Consider the following 14253-nt stretch of genomic DNA (forward strand, 5'->3'; position numbering starts at 1 on the left):
ACTTACGCTACTAATTAGAAACAACACATTCTGACCTTGAAATTTGCAGATTTTTAAATATTTTTCTGCTTTTGTCTTGATCTCGGCTTCAAAATGTTTCCACAATAGTTTCCGGCATTTTACACCAATTATTCATTGTGCTATTGCTACCACTAGATGGTACAAAAAGTGACTACTAATGAGGACAACAGGTTTAGGTTAAGATGTATAGAAGCAGAAGGTGCAGCAAACCTAAAATGTCACATCTCCATAAGAGGGCGAAGAGTCTTTTACCTTGCACAGTGAGTTGGATGAGTCCTCGACCCTCTCCATAGGAGTTGATGGCGTGGCAGGAGAAGAAGACAGAATCTCCTCGCTCGGCTGGGTTCAGCTGTAAGCATCAGCACAAACAGGAAAAGGTTACGTTATGCCACAAAATATACAGAACATGGATCACAGCAGTGGTCACAAAATCTTCTGCAGTGCTGCATTCATCTAAGCATCGTGCCATAAAAACCTGAATTTCTGAGCCCAGATATTTTCTTTACTTCTGTTTAATACAATGCACATAAAATAATTTTTTGCATTGGATGTTTCTTTACAGTCCCTCACTGGTTGTTATTTAAACCCCTAAAAAGTCAACTCCTTGTATTATAGCTACATATTTAGAAGCTTTTAATGAAAATAATTAGATGAATCTTCCTGGCATTTTTCTAGAGTCTGTGGATTTATGAAGTCTTCGCCTCTTCCTCCACCCTCTCATGCCCACTCACTGCAGCTGGAGCACACCAGCTCCCCCAGCCTCTGTTCAAACACTGTTAAACGACTCCATGCTACACCAGAGCGAGTTGTAATATTGGAGTAATTCAGCCATACATGTTTGACCCACAAACTGATTTTGAAGAAGAAGAATGATATGGAACCTTCCACTCTGCAAGTTAACAGGATACATATCAAACTCCAAAAGTCTGAATCCTCGTTTCTGAAACTGTCATCAGTACACTGCAGTTTTGGGGTGGAAATGCCAAGTCATGGCATTTTATGCTTGTTTTGCTCATGACGTGTATTCCAACACATAAAAAACACCATATGGACATGGCAACGAGGTAAAAAAAAACATTGACATTGAGGATTTTTAAAAGGATAGTCTGACATTTTGGAAAATACACCGAAGCAACTGAAGATATCATCTTTACAACTCTTTATAGCATCAAACAATCTCTTTCGGTGTAACGGCATTAAGCTGAGTTCACGCTCTGATGTGTTTTCTATAGCTGACCTTTAGGGTGGAGATGACTTCATCCCCCTTCTTGTTGATGGTGATGGAGTAACGGGGGTTTCTCTCTGCGTCGATGACTGTGTCTCCCCTCTCCCAGCGGATAATAATAGGCTGCTCGCCCCGCGCTGTGCAGTTCAGCTCCTTGGTCTGGCCCTTCCTCGCCATGGTGGTGTTGGGGTGGCTGGTGATCATGGCAGGAACTGAGCAGAATCACAGACATGTGTCAGTGTGACCAATAGTATGATATGGAATAATGAGATGAGGGAATGGGGATGTGGTACTAGAAACTGAGGATAGATTACAGATGTATAGACATCTCTATTTCTACCCTTCATTCTCCATTTTCATTTCACGCTTCAAGCCCCACTGGCCGTCTCACACTATCTCCTCCCAATCTGCCTCTTCTTCCCATACTTTTGTCTCCTCTGCTCCTTAGACATAGATTATTGATTGAAGGGGTTCCTGTGGTTTTGTTTTCATTACTAATTCATCAGGCCTTTTCCCCACAAAACATTCAGGAGCGCACAGACCGACAGCTGGAACACATCAATCAATAGCAGAGACACCCCCAGTTCAGAATGTGCAGGACAGAGACAAGGTTTTATATGTTCAGTGCAGGCTGCACTAGCCTGGGGCAAAAGTGCATCTTAGAAGAGCTGATTCCTGTCCAGAAAGCTAAGACTTATCTCTGTACAATCCAGGAGTTGTGGCTTTGAAAGGAAAAGGGTTCATGCCAAAGAGAATACGATTGACACTTACTCTTGACAGTAAGGATCATGCTTTTACTGATGTCTGAGCCTACGCCGTTGGAGGCCTGACAGAGGTAGTACCCTCGGTCGTCCTCAAGAACATGTCGAATGAGCAAAGAGCCGTTTGACATGATCTGGATGCGTCCAGTTAGTGGGACAGGATGGTACTGCTGAGGGTTTCCTACACCTGCAGGACACAACACAAAGTATATGCATGTCACTGTCTTTATTCTTCCATCTTCGTGATGTTGTCACAGCAACGTTATACAGATGATTTGCTGATTCTACCTTTGGCGTGTTTCCACATGACTTTTGGAGGTGGGTATCCCTCCACGGAGCAGTTGAGAACTCCGGCTTTACCATAGATACAGTCCTGGTTGTTGGGCTGCACCACAAAACGTGGCGGCACTGAGAAACAAAAAGATGCAATTAACCTAAATGGATGGACCAACAACAATCAAATGCAATTCTTAGCTCCTTCTGCACATTAGAGGCCACATTTGAGATGCCCTAGTTTATCTTCACTATGCCACTCTCTCCTCACTCAGTCCCTCACCAGTAACAATCAATTGTCTTTCCCAGCTGACGGTGGCAGCAGCGTTGCTGGCGATGCAGGTGTAGTTTCCGTTGTGCTTCAGTGTCACCTTGGAGATTTGCAGGGAGCTCATGAACTCTTTGGTCTCTATTCCGACGCCAGAGGCGGAGCCTGGCACGATGAGCTGGCCGTCTTTGTGCCAGGTGATGCGTATGGGCATGTCCCCAGATGACACCACACAGGCAATGTACATGAGCTTCCCCACTGAGGTAGAGGGGATATCGAAGGGCTGGATGAGCGGTGGCACTGAGGGGAAGAGAGAAGAGTGCAGAGGATCAGTGGAATAAAAGCAGCAATGGATGTTTAAGAGTGGCAATGTGGCCATCTGGAGCAATGCTGAGAAAGAGAGAAGGTCATTGGCCAGTGGGCCCCTCTTCACTCCCCCTTCTCCTGCAGCCCATAATAGCTGCTCTGGTTAGAGTCCAATTGGCAGGGGGAAGTCATTCCGTTGCCATAGTAATGGAGGTTGAGGTGGGGGTACTACAGCTGAGACATCTGGGGGATTTAATCTAGGCTTCATTATTATTCATCTAATTAAATCAGAGACACACTCACTGGCAGGCACATGCACACACCCTTAAACACCTCTGCAGCTGCCCTGCTGCCATCGTTACCCTGCTCACAGACTAAACAAAATACAGACACAAACATGAATCCATCCTTCTATCTGTGTCAGAAAGCATCGCTGGTATGTTGCACTTGACAACTTTGCACACTGATGTCTCCAAATTGTGGTAAAATTTTTTTCCATATTCTCCACATTTTTTTTCAGCTTTAACCAACACAACCACTCTAAAAGGCAAAGACACCACTGTTGCCATGCCCATTGCATTAGATTTTTTTGGAAAACAGGGTGAACCCACTCAGCTTCTACTGCAGCTACACCTTCTGTCCCTGTTTACCTTTAACAGTGACATGGACGGTCTGGTTGATTGACACCTGGGGCTGGATCAACACGCTGCACAAGTAGGTGCCCTCGTCCGCACCCTTCTGCACGTCCGTGAGCCTCAGGGTGCCGTTCTCGAACACCACTTGACGATGATTATCAGGCAGCTGCATGCCGTCCTTCAGCCACTTGATGGAGTAATACGGGTACCCAATCACGCGACACGTTATGTAGGTGTTCCTGCCCGCCACTGCGGTGATGTCTCGCATGGGTCTAATTCGAGGTGGACCTGGAGACACGGGGAAGAGAGGGAGGGGATGGAGGGAGGACAGAGAGAGACACAGAGGTCGGAGAAAAGGGGCAGATGAGGTGAGGGAGGTCATGGCAGAGTAAGGGAGCAGCCACGGAGACAGGAGGTGAAGAGATAAAGGTTGAGGGATAGAGTGATTGGGGCAAGTTGACAGGTGGAGAGGGAGGTTAGTTATGCCCCCTTTACTCAAATCTGATTGAGGATATTGGTTGATTTTAGCCTAATCAGATATTCTGTGTATCTAAGTGATCGTGTGTATATTTCTAGATAGATAGATAGATAGATAGATAGATAGATAGATAGATAGATAGATGAAAGAAGTGTGTGTGTGAAATGTAAAGTGATCTGTGCCTCTCTCTAACCCCTGTGTGTTTGTGTAGAGTCAGGTGTAGAGTGCATTTATATTGAAAAGCAGACAGGCACCTCTTACGTTTATGCGCGCTTGGTACTCGGCGCTACCGGCCGAGTTGCGTGCGACGCAACGATACACTCCTCCATCCCGAATGAGCGGGCTGCTGACGTTGACGTGCGACACGGTCAGGCCGTCGGACAGCGTGTACTGGCTGGTCTTGTAGGTGGAGTCGCGCACCACGGGCTCGTCGTCCAGCGTCCAGGTGATGGAGGGCGGCGGGGCTCCTTTGGCGGCACACATGAGGGAGAAAGGCTCGCCGGGGTTCACCACCCGCTCGCTGAAGGAAGACACAATTCGAGGAGTACCATCTGAAGGGAAATGGAGAGAGAGATGGAAATAAAGGCATAAAACAGAGTACGAAATTTTAAAAGAGAAGCAGAATGTTGAACAATTTTGATTTAGATAGGCTTTTAGTTGTGTTTATGCCAAATAACTTAGAGGATTTGTGTTGAATAGTTCTGCCTGTATTCAAACAAAGAATACAAGTCAACAGTAAAGGGACCTATTCCCACCACTTAATTGAGTGCATGACTGCAAGATAAAAGTTCTCATTTACTGATTGACATTAACCTTTTAACATTGTTTTGATAGGTTGGGTAGACATAATAATGTTGGTAATTGCATCAATTTAATACTGTGTCTAGTTTAAACTGAAATGCCTACGTTATTTGATTGAAAACTTAATTCAAGTTGAGGGAACTTAAAGAAATTGACTTGATAACAACATTTTTCGTAACCTTTACGTCAGAATTTCTGACGTAAAGGTGTCTCCTTCACTACATGCTAAAAACTGAAGCAACTTAATTTTAAAATTTTGGCCAACCTAAAATCTTCTGTTCATTAAATTGGAGTTTTGCAGGAACCAAAAATCGCAAATCTAGAATTACGGAAATTCACTATGTAGCACACAAAACTTTCTTAATTAATGTGGAAAAACTAGTCTGAATAACTTTTTCGGAGTAATCAGCTTAAAGACTTGTTATTAAGCTGCTAATCATTTAGTAAGTGATAATTAAAAATGCGTAATTCTCTCAACTCAATGTAGTTTGTTGGCTGAACATAAATTCAGTAAAAGTTGCCTTAATTCAATATTTTTTGCTGCACGCACTACAACACTATTTTTTCAAGCTTTTTTAATAGAAACTGCACTTATTTACTCCCCTAACTCTCTGTCCACATACCCTCGAGCAGAATAATGGAAAAATCCTGAGCAGTGTGGCCCTTTCGGGAAGCAAAGCACTGGTAGGCCCCAGAGTGGAACTTCTGTGCTGCAGTGATCTGTAGGGTGTCGTTGTGTTGTCCCTGGATGGAAATGTGCTGGTCAGGGACGATGGGCTCTGTGTTCCGGTACCAGGTGATGGTGTATTCAGGAGAACCCTCCACAGTGCAGGTGAAGAACAGTGTGCTGCTGATGCCCGTTTTCAGATTCTTAGGGGACAAGGTCACTCGTAGTGGATCTGAGAAAGGGACGAAGAAAAAATTTAAACAAATACTAAACAAAGGAGTAAAATTTTCATTCATTTGCTTTATATATTTTCTGTAAAGCACTAGTTTATTGGCAAAACTGATATAAAATTGCAATTTGCAAAAATGTATTATGGCTAAATGTAAGAATTACATATTGTGAATTGTAAGTAAAAATTTTTATTCACTGATTTAGAAGCAAATTTGAGCTTTAATTAGGTGTCAAGGGATACCAGTTATTTCCAATTCCTAAGTAATTCCACAATTCTAAAACTGTATTCAAAACATGACACACGGATTCATGCATACAGTAGCTGTTTACATTCGCAGCGGCCGGGAGAAAGAGCGAGCGGCTACAATCAGCAGTGGTGACTCAATCAGTTCGACGCACTCATTAAAAAAGCAGCTGGAGATATCTCTTCACATCTCTGTCCACTTGTGTGTGTTAGTGTGTCTGTGTGTGTGAGACAGAGTATGCATGTACGTGTGTGTGTGCAAATGTCAGTGAGCAATAAGGCAGCTGGTGGTGTATGCTGGGGGGCATCGCTGTGCCTCCCAACCCCCCCCTCACCCTGTCAGAGTCACAGAGTGTGCTGCCATGATGTGCCCACTGGCAAAGCCTACCGCCTCTCTATTCTCTCCCTCTGTCTCGCCTCTCTCCCTTTGTTTCTTTGTATACTTTACACAATGCGCATTTATCTCCGCCGCTCTTATTATCTTGTTATTACATTGTAGATAATGTCATTCCAGCACTGTCTGGGTGACTGATCGTCCCTTGGGTGACCCCGTGTCTTTATCTCTGTCTTCCTCACCCTCCTTCTATCTGATGGTGAACGGTGCTGGCAGCTGTGTTACGGAATCAGCCTCAGCGAATTACCACCCTGTCTTTCTATTTGAGACCTGATATGATGGGGCATCATGCAGCTCACACACATGTTTTGCTACAGACACACTTGAGGTGCAGCTTACATGTGCGCCTCAAACCAGAAAGAATGGAGTTTTTAAATGTGTCCGTCTGCCAGGCTGATTCACCGAACAGACAGCGTGGGAGTCTGTCAGGTTCTTGGTGGATGTGCGAGCGTGTAGTCGTGCCCACACACCTATGACATGAAGCTGTCCAGACACCTCCTTTGAGCCAAAACTGTTGGTGACCTCGCAGGCGTAGCTGCCGCTGTCCTCCTGCCTCAGGTCACTGATGGTCAGCCCTGTCAAACGCCGAGTCCAGCGGGCATCTGAGGGCAGCGGGCGACCGTCTTTCAGCCAGCGCACTGTAGGGCTGGGGTAACCTCCTGCTATGCAGGGGAGTTCGATACTCTGGCCTGCGTACACCTCCCCTGCTTGGAAACTGTCCAGGATGGTTGGTGAGGACTCGTTGGGGTCTGGAGGGCAGAGATTGGGTTAAATTTTTGGTCATCAGACAGAGAAACATAACAAAGAGCAAGAATAAACTGACAACACCAAGCTGCTCACCCATGACAGAGAGCCGGGCTCCATTGCTTTGCCGTGTCTCGCCGCTGTATTTATGCTTGGTGATGCACCGGTAGGTGGAGAGGGCGTCCTCCTTCTGAACATCAGAGATGTAGAGAGCCCCAAAGGAGGTCAGCGAGAACCTGTTACCTGAGGAAGACACATTCAGCAACATTATTTTTCCCAAAGGAGACCCGATGACAGACAGGAACATCCAGTAAAAGGCTTGATAATGTTAAAAAAAACCAAAAAAAAAAAACCACCACCCTCCTACTTTCACCCTTCCTTAAGATGATCACTCTGTTACACATCCATTGTGCTTATTGCAAAACCGTATTGTTCCAAGAACAAACAGCTGCCTGAACAGTTGGCAATACCTGCCTAATAATGCTGCTTCCCAAACCTGGCACTCTTTCAAGACCTGGAGGACACACAGCGGTCACTTCCACCACGCATAGACAGAGCACAGACAGATTTACTGCCTCCCTCCGCACACAATGTATAACTCTAATGCACCGCACTACTCTCATCATCAAACTATCTAAATGTTCTTCCGTTCAAGTGTGCTAACAAAATGGAAGGCCAAGTGTGCCTGGATGTGACAGGATCTGCTTGTTCTCTTTCATAGCTGTTGTTTCTTTCTACTCAAAGAATTGTGGTTATGTAAATATTCAAAGTTTTCAGGCTGTGCCCACAAGCAGAGGAAGGGTGGTAGGAGGAAGAGACAAGTTAGTTTGTAATGAGAACTAGTCCTTTTACCCATTTCTTTTTGTGTAACTGCCAACGTTGTGTATTCTTTCTTGCATACAGGTGCACATAAACACAAACTGTTTCCTTATAATTATTGAGTAAATTTGAAGCAAATTTCAGAAATATGACAAAAGGAAAATGGCAACCAGGTTTATTTCCATGAACTACTTTGGAGTGAATGAACTTGGGTGTGTCGCGTCATCAGAAGGTGGCAGTGTACACTACACTGGGCATGGCTGTAATATACCAAATGAAAGAAGATGAAAGCAAAACCAACAATCACCACCTTCAATATTTTTCAGTTTGTACATCCTTGATTCTATTCCTCATGTCTTAGTCCCTCCCAACAGAGATACAAGTAGACAATGAAGAAACACAAGGAGGGAGGAGTCGAGGTAACAGGTGTTTAACAAAATGAGACATCTTCACTTTAGAGAAACGCCAAGATCGTTTTTCAGATCAAAGGCAGAGGAGACAAGGTCGCTCAAAATAGACAAATGAGAAGAGCCTGTTGTTTGCCAACCTCCAGAAAACTGGAAGAAGAACATGAGGAACAAACCGAGTTTTGGCAATCTACAAGACAAAATGGAGAAAGACTTAAGGAATTGTTTTCAACTGGGCAAGCTGGAATGATTCTTTCACTGAAGCTGGTACTGGACATGCTGTCCAGAGGTGAAGACACTGAAAGAAGTGAAAACAGCTGAACAATCATGTGAGTTATATGCTTGCTACGTCAGAACTTATTCAAAAAAGTTGTTTCCATCTCCTTAGAGTGTGAAGCAACCAAGATTAGAGTCAGCACCTCCCCAGCAAAGACCTCCATTTACCAGTCGCTCTATGATCCAACCCTTGCTAATGGTCATGAGTTCTGTGTAGTGAATGAGATGGCTGATACAAGCAGGTAAGGTCCCTCTGTAGGATGTCTGGGCTCAGCCTTACAAATAGGGTGAGGAGATCGGACTTCTGGAGAAAGCTCAGAGTAAAGACACTGCTTCACGTCCCAACCCTTCACATTGAAAAGAGTCAATTGAGGGGGTTAAGGCATCTGATCAAGATGCCTCTCGGGTGCCTTCCTTTGGAGGTTTTTCAGGCACATCCAACTAGGGAGGAGACCCAGGGATAAACCCAGAACTCAGGGATTATATATCTTATCTGGCCTGGGAACACCTTGGAACCCCACAGGAGGAACTGGAAAATGTTGCTGGTGAGAGAACCCTCCAGTACCCAGAAAAGTAGAAGGAAAGGGATGGATGGATTCTTGTATGGATAGAATGTGCATATTGTCTCTTCTTTGAAAAAGTCAGAAACCACCCCCAGCGAGGGCAAAAACTTTTTGGCAAAATCTATGAACAAACATACTACAAGATGCAGATAAAAAATACATTTTGGAAACACATCTACTCTGTCTTTTTGTCCCTTTTTGTTTGCTCTTTTACATTTACAACGTCATGACACCCACATGCCCCTCCTGACACATTCCCCACTGGACATATCTCATAAATCAAGAGAGTCCTTTAAAAGCACTTTAGTGACTTCCTGGAACATAGAGTATCATCCCTCATTTTTCAACAATCTGTTCATTCAAACAGATGAAACAGCTTTTCTCCCCACAATTAAAAGATCAGTTTGATCCCTCCATCTCTAATGTACCACTCCAGCATCCTGATTCATAAGAAAATGCAGAAATAAATCCACACAGTTTCACGTTACTGTTAAACAAACGCAACAGCAACTATCTCACGGCTCGCTCTAAGTGTGGCATGTGTCAAAATGGCTGTATCGCCGCATGATAGGTTACTTAAGGTTTGACACGCTTGAGGTTAGTTAAGGTATTAATTATAACCCGTGCCTTTTAGCATCCAAACTACAGGCCAACAGCTGCATCGGCTGCCTTTGCCTGCACCTGTGTGTTTATCAGCATCAATATTTTATCTACAAGGTGTGTGTTTGTCAGGGCACACATACTGAAGGTAGCAGTTATAGGCTGTGCATTGTTTGCATCGAATATACTGCGTGACCTGAGAGGAGGCACAGGCTGCAATTTCACAGCAGCCTTTGTTTGCCCCCCCAGAACGAAGCCTTACAGGATAATGAGCACTTTAAGGCTGCTACTCCCACAACACCAACGACTTGCCTGTCACAACACTCTGACACAGGCGGCAAGAGAGAGAGAGAGAGAGAGAGAAGGAGAGAGAGTCAGCTGGATCTGTCAAAGCCACACTTTCTGTCTCCGTCTTCAGCAGAGGACTGAATTCATCCTCTGAAACAACGCTGATTACACAGTGCGCATCACATTATTCCCCTCGCTATCTGTCCATCTTAACTGAGTGGTTTGGTGATAGAATCAGTCTATCTTTAGTCGGCTCTCTTCACGTCTTTGTGTGAACCCTCTTATCGCCTGTCTCACCCATTTCCTCACTCCCTCTCTCTGTCTCTGTCTCTCTCTCTCTCTCTGTCTCTTGCTCTCAGTCTCTAAGCAGAGTGGCAGACGGAGTAAAATATTAATTACTAAATCCTAAATCACTGTGCTCCCTCAGCTTTTATTCATGCTGACTTGACTAGATAACGAGAAACAGAGCCAATGTGCATCACACACACATAGTTTCACACACTTAAATGCACACGCAGCTGCAGAACAGCATGCAGAAATGCATGCATATTAGGCAAAAAATGCTACAGTTGTTTATGTTGCATAACTTTTGTGCCTTCTACATATGGAATAGTGAACATTTTTCCAGAAACCTGAATTTGCCATTAGTTTGAGCACATTCATGTATACTAAACATCTCGGAACATCTAGAGGAAAGATTGTGCAAATAGGGGGGAAATGGTTTCAACTGGGATTAAAATCCAGTGGTATCTTTGTTTTTTTGTTTTTTAACAAATACTGATTAACAAAGAAACCAAAAAGACCACAAGACTAAATAAACAGAAGAACTTGTGGATCCCAACAAAAGCTTTGAAGGAACGATTTAGAGGTTAAAGTATTTTTATCAACTATAAACGATTCTTTAAAGAATCCTTTCACCCGAAAAGAAGCTCTTTGAAAGATGCTGTGTTGCCTAGAGGATGGCAGCTTTGTTGGGTCTTGTATGAGTTCGGTCAGTCTCAATGAGATGCATTCATGGGAAAAAATAGTGTAAAATTGTCCTTGATTCCCAGATGCAGATGGGGCCCAGATGGGAGCTAATTTAATCTCAATATTTTAACTGCTAAACCACTTGCAAAAGCTTAATGGCATGGAAGACCAACTCTTAATCTTTGAAAAAAAATTGCAAGATTTTGACGGAATGTAAAAACAGAAAATTATCCTGCACCATCTCAAATGATTTTCCGACTTTTTAAATTTTTCCTTTTTCCAAAATTTTTTAAATGTTTGCATTTATTTCCTATGTGCAGTTTTAGGCTTTAAATTGTACATAAAATCCATAACAAACTCGACTGACCAAAATCCAGAGACCCATGAGCAAGGCACTAAAAAGCCACCTGCTCTAGGCGAATGTTCGGTGGTGTTTCCCTGAGTAGCTGCCCTGTGACTGTGCATGTAATCCAACTGTATCCTCTGCAATATAAAAAAAGAGGCCATTACTCAAATTAATGTCCCTTGCAAACCTCTATTGTGCAATAAAGGTTTGCTTTCACTTGATTTTTTTAATACAACAAAATGCTGGCAGCCTCGCGGTCACACAACAGACCCAACCTGCAGCTATGACAAATTCCAAAGTGGAGGAAAGAAAAGGGGAAATAATGGAAGTATAAATATGTGAGAGAGAATAGGAAAAAATAAAAGCATGACACAGTCTATAAATAGGATATACTGTAGCCCATGTGGGTCCAGGAGTGTGTGTCTGTGTGTTTGTATGCACGCTGCGTGTGCGAGTTGGTAGCAGCCTCATTTTCTCACATGCAAATGAAGGCGTCGGCGCAAAGATAACGAGGCCCATATTTCCACCTCCTCAGTGGGGCCATTATTTATTGATGTTCTGCATCTTTCCCCCTCCCTCCCACTCTCACGCTTTCTTCATCCTCTCCCTGTTGCTAGGGTCTTCTCGCTGCCATCCTGCTACGATTTTCTGGTGTATTTTCAGCAATTATTAAAGCACAATGTGTTTACAATCGTCAAGGACGGAGCTGTGAAACCCTTGGCATTGTGGGAATGCAAAAATCGCATCGGCAAACTGGCTGCAGAAGTCAGTTAAACGGATTTTTAAAAAAACGGGATCAGTGTGAAGTTGCTAAATTTAGCTCCTCGGATGCAAGTATTTTAGCATCCAATCACAAATATTTTAACAACATAACGCGCTGTCCTTTAGTTTTCCCGTTTCCTGTATCTCAGTTTGAAGTTTACTGGCTTTAGAGACGGTTTTATGCAGTTGTGTACCTTAAAATAAAGAGGAATTTCTCAGAAAGTCGTCGAAAATACTCGGAGCATGATCATTAACAGTTTTTATGGGCGATTTGGAAACTAAGATGGACAAATTTAGCTGTTGGAAGTGATCTGACCTACATGTGTCAGAGGGGCAAATCTCAACACTATCTGAACTAAATCAATTTATCGAAGGAGACAACTTTTTTCTGTCTTAGCAAGAATTCTCTCATGACACTCACCTGCTAAAGTTTTCCCGTGTAGTTAAAAAAAAGAACTGCATGAACTTGCAGGAAAAAACACCAGTGTTCCTGTGGGACTCCTTCATATGGACCCCATATCTAATCAGTTTGGAAAAGGCTAATGAGCTATCGAACTCACGTCCCTGTTTTCCTTCTGGCGGATCACTACAATCTGATCCCTGGAGTCTTCATCTTACTCAACAGTGTTGATGGTCAAAGGCAGTGGTTTCTCGCCTAGAGGGTCTTTCCCAGCTAAATGAAGGTTAGTGCTCATTATGGAGACTATAAGGTGGCAAAAGGAGCAAATGTGGGAATGCAACTGAGGGTCAGAGGCCTCCACAAACTGTCAGAAAGATGGCCATATCCCATCATGTTCATTCTTTAAAGTGATATAGACTAAAGTTAGAAGATTACATGGAAATTGACTTCAAACAGCTACCTTTAGACTTGTGCTTGAGAAGAAAAATGGGAAGAAGTTTTCATTGTGTTACTCTACAGAGCTCCCGAGGCTTTAATATGCACCAGATCTTTACAGAAAATCACAGAAAGAGCATTTGTTTTTGTGAAGTCACATTTTGCAGAGTTTATTCCACAAGTAAATCATTCAAAAGAGGAAACAAGTGAATGAAAAATGTTTGCGAGATGAAACACAAGACAAAAAACACAGATTTTATGAATGCATGCGACGAATGCAGCAGTAAACTGATGAAACTTGATAGTGTGCAAACATTTTGTTACACCTGGGTCCTCCAGTGTGCTGACGCAAAGTTGAGTTGATCTCTAGGTTTCCCCAAAAAATGACTAATACAATTGCGCATACAGGACAAAAACATCACGGCTCTGTTTGTCATTTTAATTTTGCAAATAATGAGCAACATACTGGTTTTAAGTCGTTTTTTTCGTTTTTCGTCAACATTTTGAGTATAGAAAAATGGCATTCTGCATCTCCACCATATACCTCTGTTCTCAAAAGCAAGTCGAATTTGAAAGAAGGTGAGAAGACAGAGGGGAGCAGGAGCGGATCAAAGACTTGTGACTGTCACAGAAAGAAGACGAAAGTAAAGAAAAAAGAAAAGAAAAAAGAACGCAGCGTATTCCGGAGATATTCTCTGCAGAGCTGGAATATGCTCGGTGCTCACAAATGCAGACATGCTAGGAGCGCACACACAAGAAACACCTACCAGGCTTAAAATAGGACAAAAAATATTTCCCTGCTGGCACCAAAAAATAATAAACTATGCGTTAAAATTAGCAGCGTGCAGTCAGTGAATGGCAGTAGTCCAGTTTTGCAGTAGAGGAATGTGTTAAAGCAGGAGATGGGCACCATTGACTGAATGAGTGGATCTGGATGAAGGAGAGAGAAGGAAGAAAAGACAGTAAAAAAAAAGCGGGGGGAGAGCAAAAGGGAAAGATGGAGGGTAAACTGAGGAGGAGATAACAATCCATGTCTGTGTTCTCCTCTCCTTTTAAACCTTTATGCAAAAAAGGGGTGTTACATCTGTATTCAAAGCGAGAGCCCACTCCAGCCTCCCTTTGCTCTCTCCCCTCCCTCCGCTGTGTACATTAAAAGCCCAAGTAGAGGCAGGTGTCAGCCAATTAAATATATACAATTTTGTGTCTTTTATTCCGCCGCACACTTACTTAACATCTTTCAATGGCGCCCTCTTAACTCCTTTCAATTCACATTCAAAGCAGGTTTTATTGGCACAACTGATGTGCAACAACTAATTGTGCGACGGGAGCCCACCCCCCTG

General features: G+C 43.4%; 1 protein-coding gene across 2 annotated transcripts in view; it reads right to left on the minus strand.

Moving 5' to 3' along the window:
- The window catches only part of LOC111579853 (cell adhesion molecule DSCAML1-like), a 57631-nt gene that overhangs the window by 17661 nt on the left and 25717 nt on the right, over positions 1-14253 (minus strand). Inside the window, exons 4-13 of one of the 2 annotated variants that reach the window (XM_023287358.3) lie at positions 7145-7291; positions 6775-7053; positions 5392-5667; positions 4222-4518; positions 3505-3777; positions 2564-2848; positions 2296-2415; positions 2018-2194; positions 1259-1458; positions 274-370 (exon numbers count right to left, since the gene is read on the minus strand). In XM_023287358.3, the coding sequence (XP_023143126.2) occupies positions 274-370; positions 1259-1458; positions 2018-2194; positions 2296-2415; positions 2564-2848; positions 3505-3777; positions 4222-4518; positions 5392-5667; positions 6775-7053; positions 7145-7291 (2151 nt within the window). Of the gene's footprint in view, positions 1-273; positions 371-1258; positions 1459-2017; positions 2195-2295; positions 2416-2563; positions 2849-3504; positions 3778-4221; positions 4519-5391; positions 5668-6774; positions 7054-7144; positions 7292-14253 lie in introns of those variants that run through there. The other variant, XM_035955872.2, reaches the window with a different exon arrangement.

The sequence above is a fragment of the Amphiprion ocellaris genome, chromosome 14 (genome assembly GCF_022539595.1).
Source record: "Amphiprion ocellaris isolate individual 3 ecotype Okinawa chromosome 14, ASM2253959v1, whole genome shotgun sequence".
NCBI classification, from domain to species: Eukaryota; Metazoa; Chordata; class Actinopteri; family Pomacentridae; genus Amphiprion; species Amphiprion ocellaris.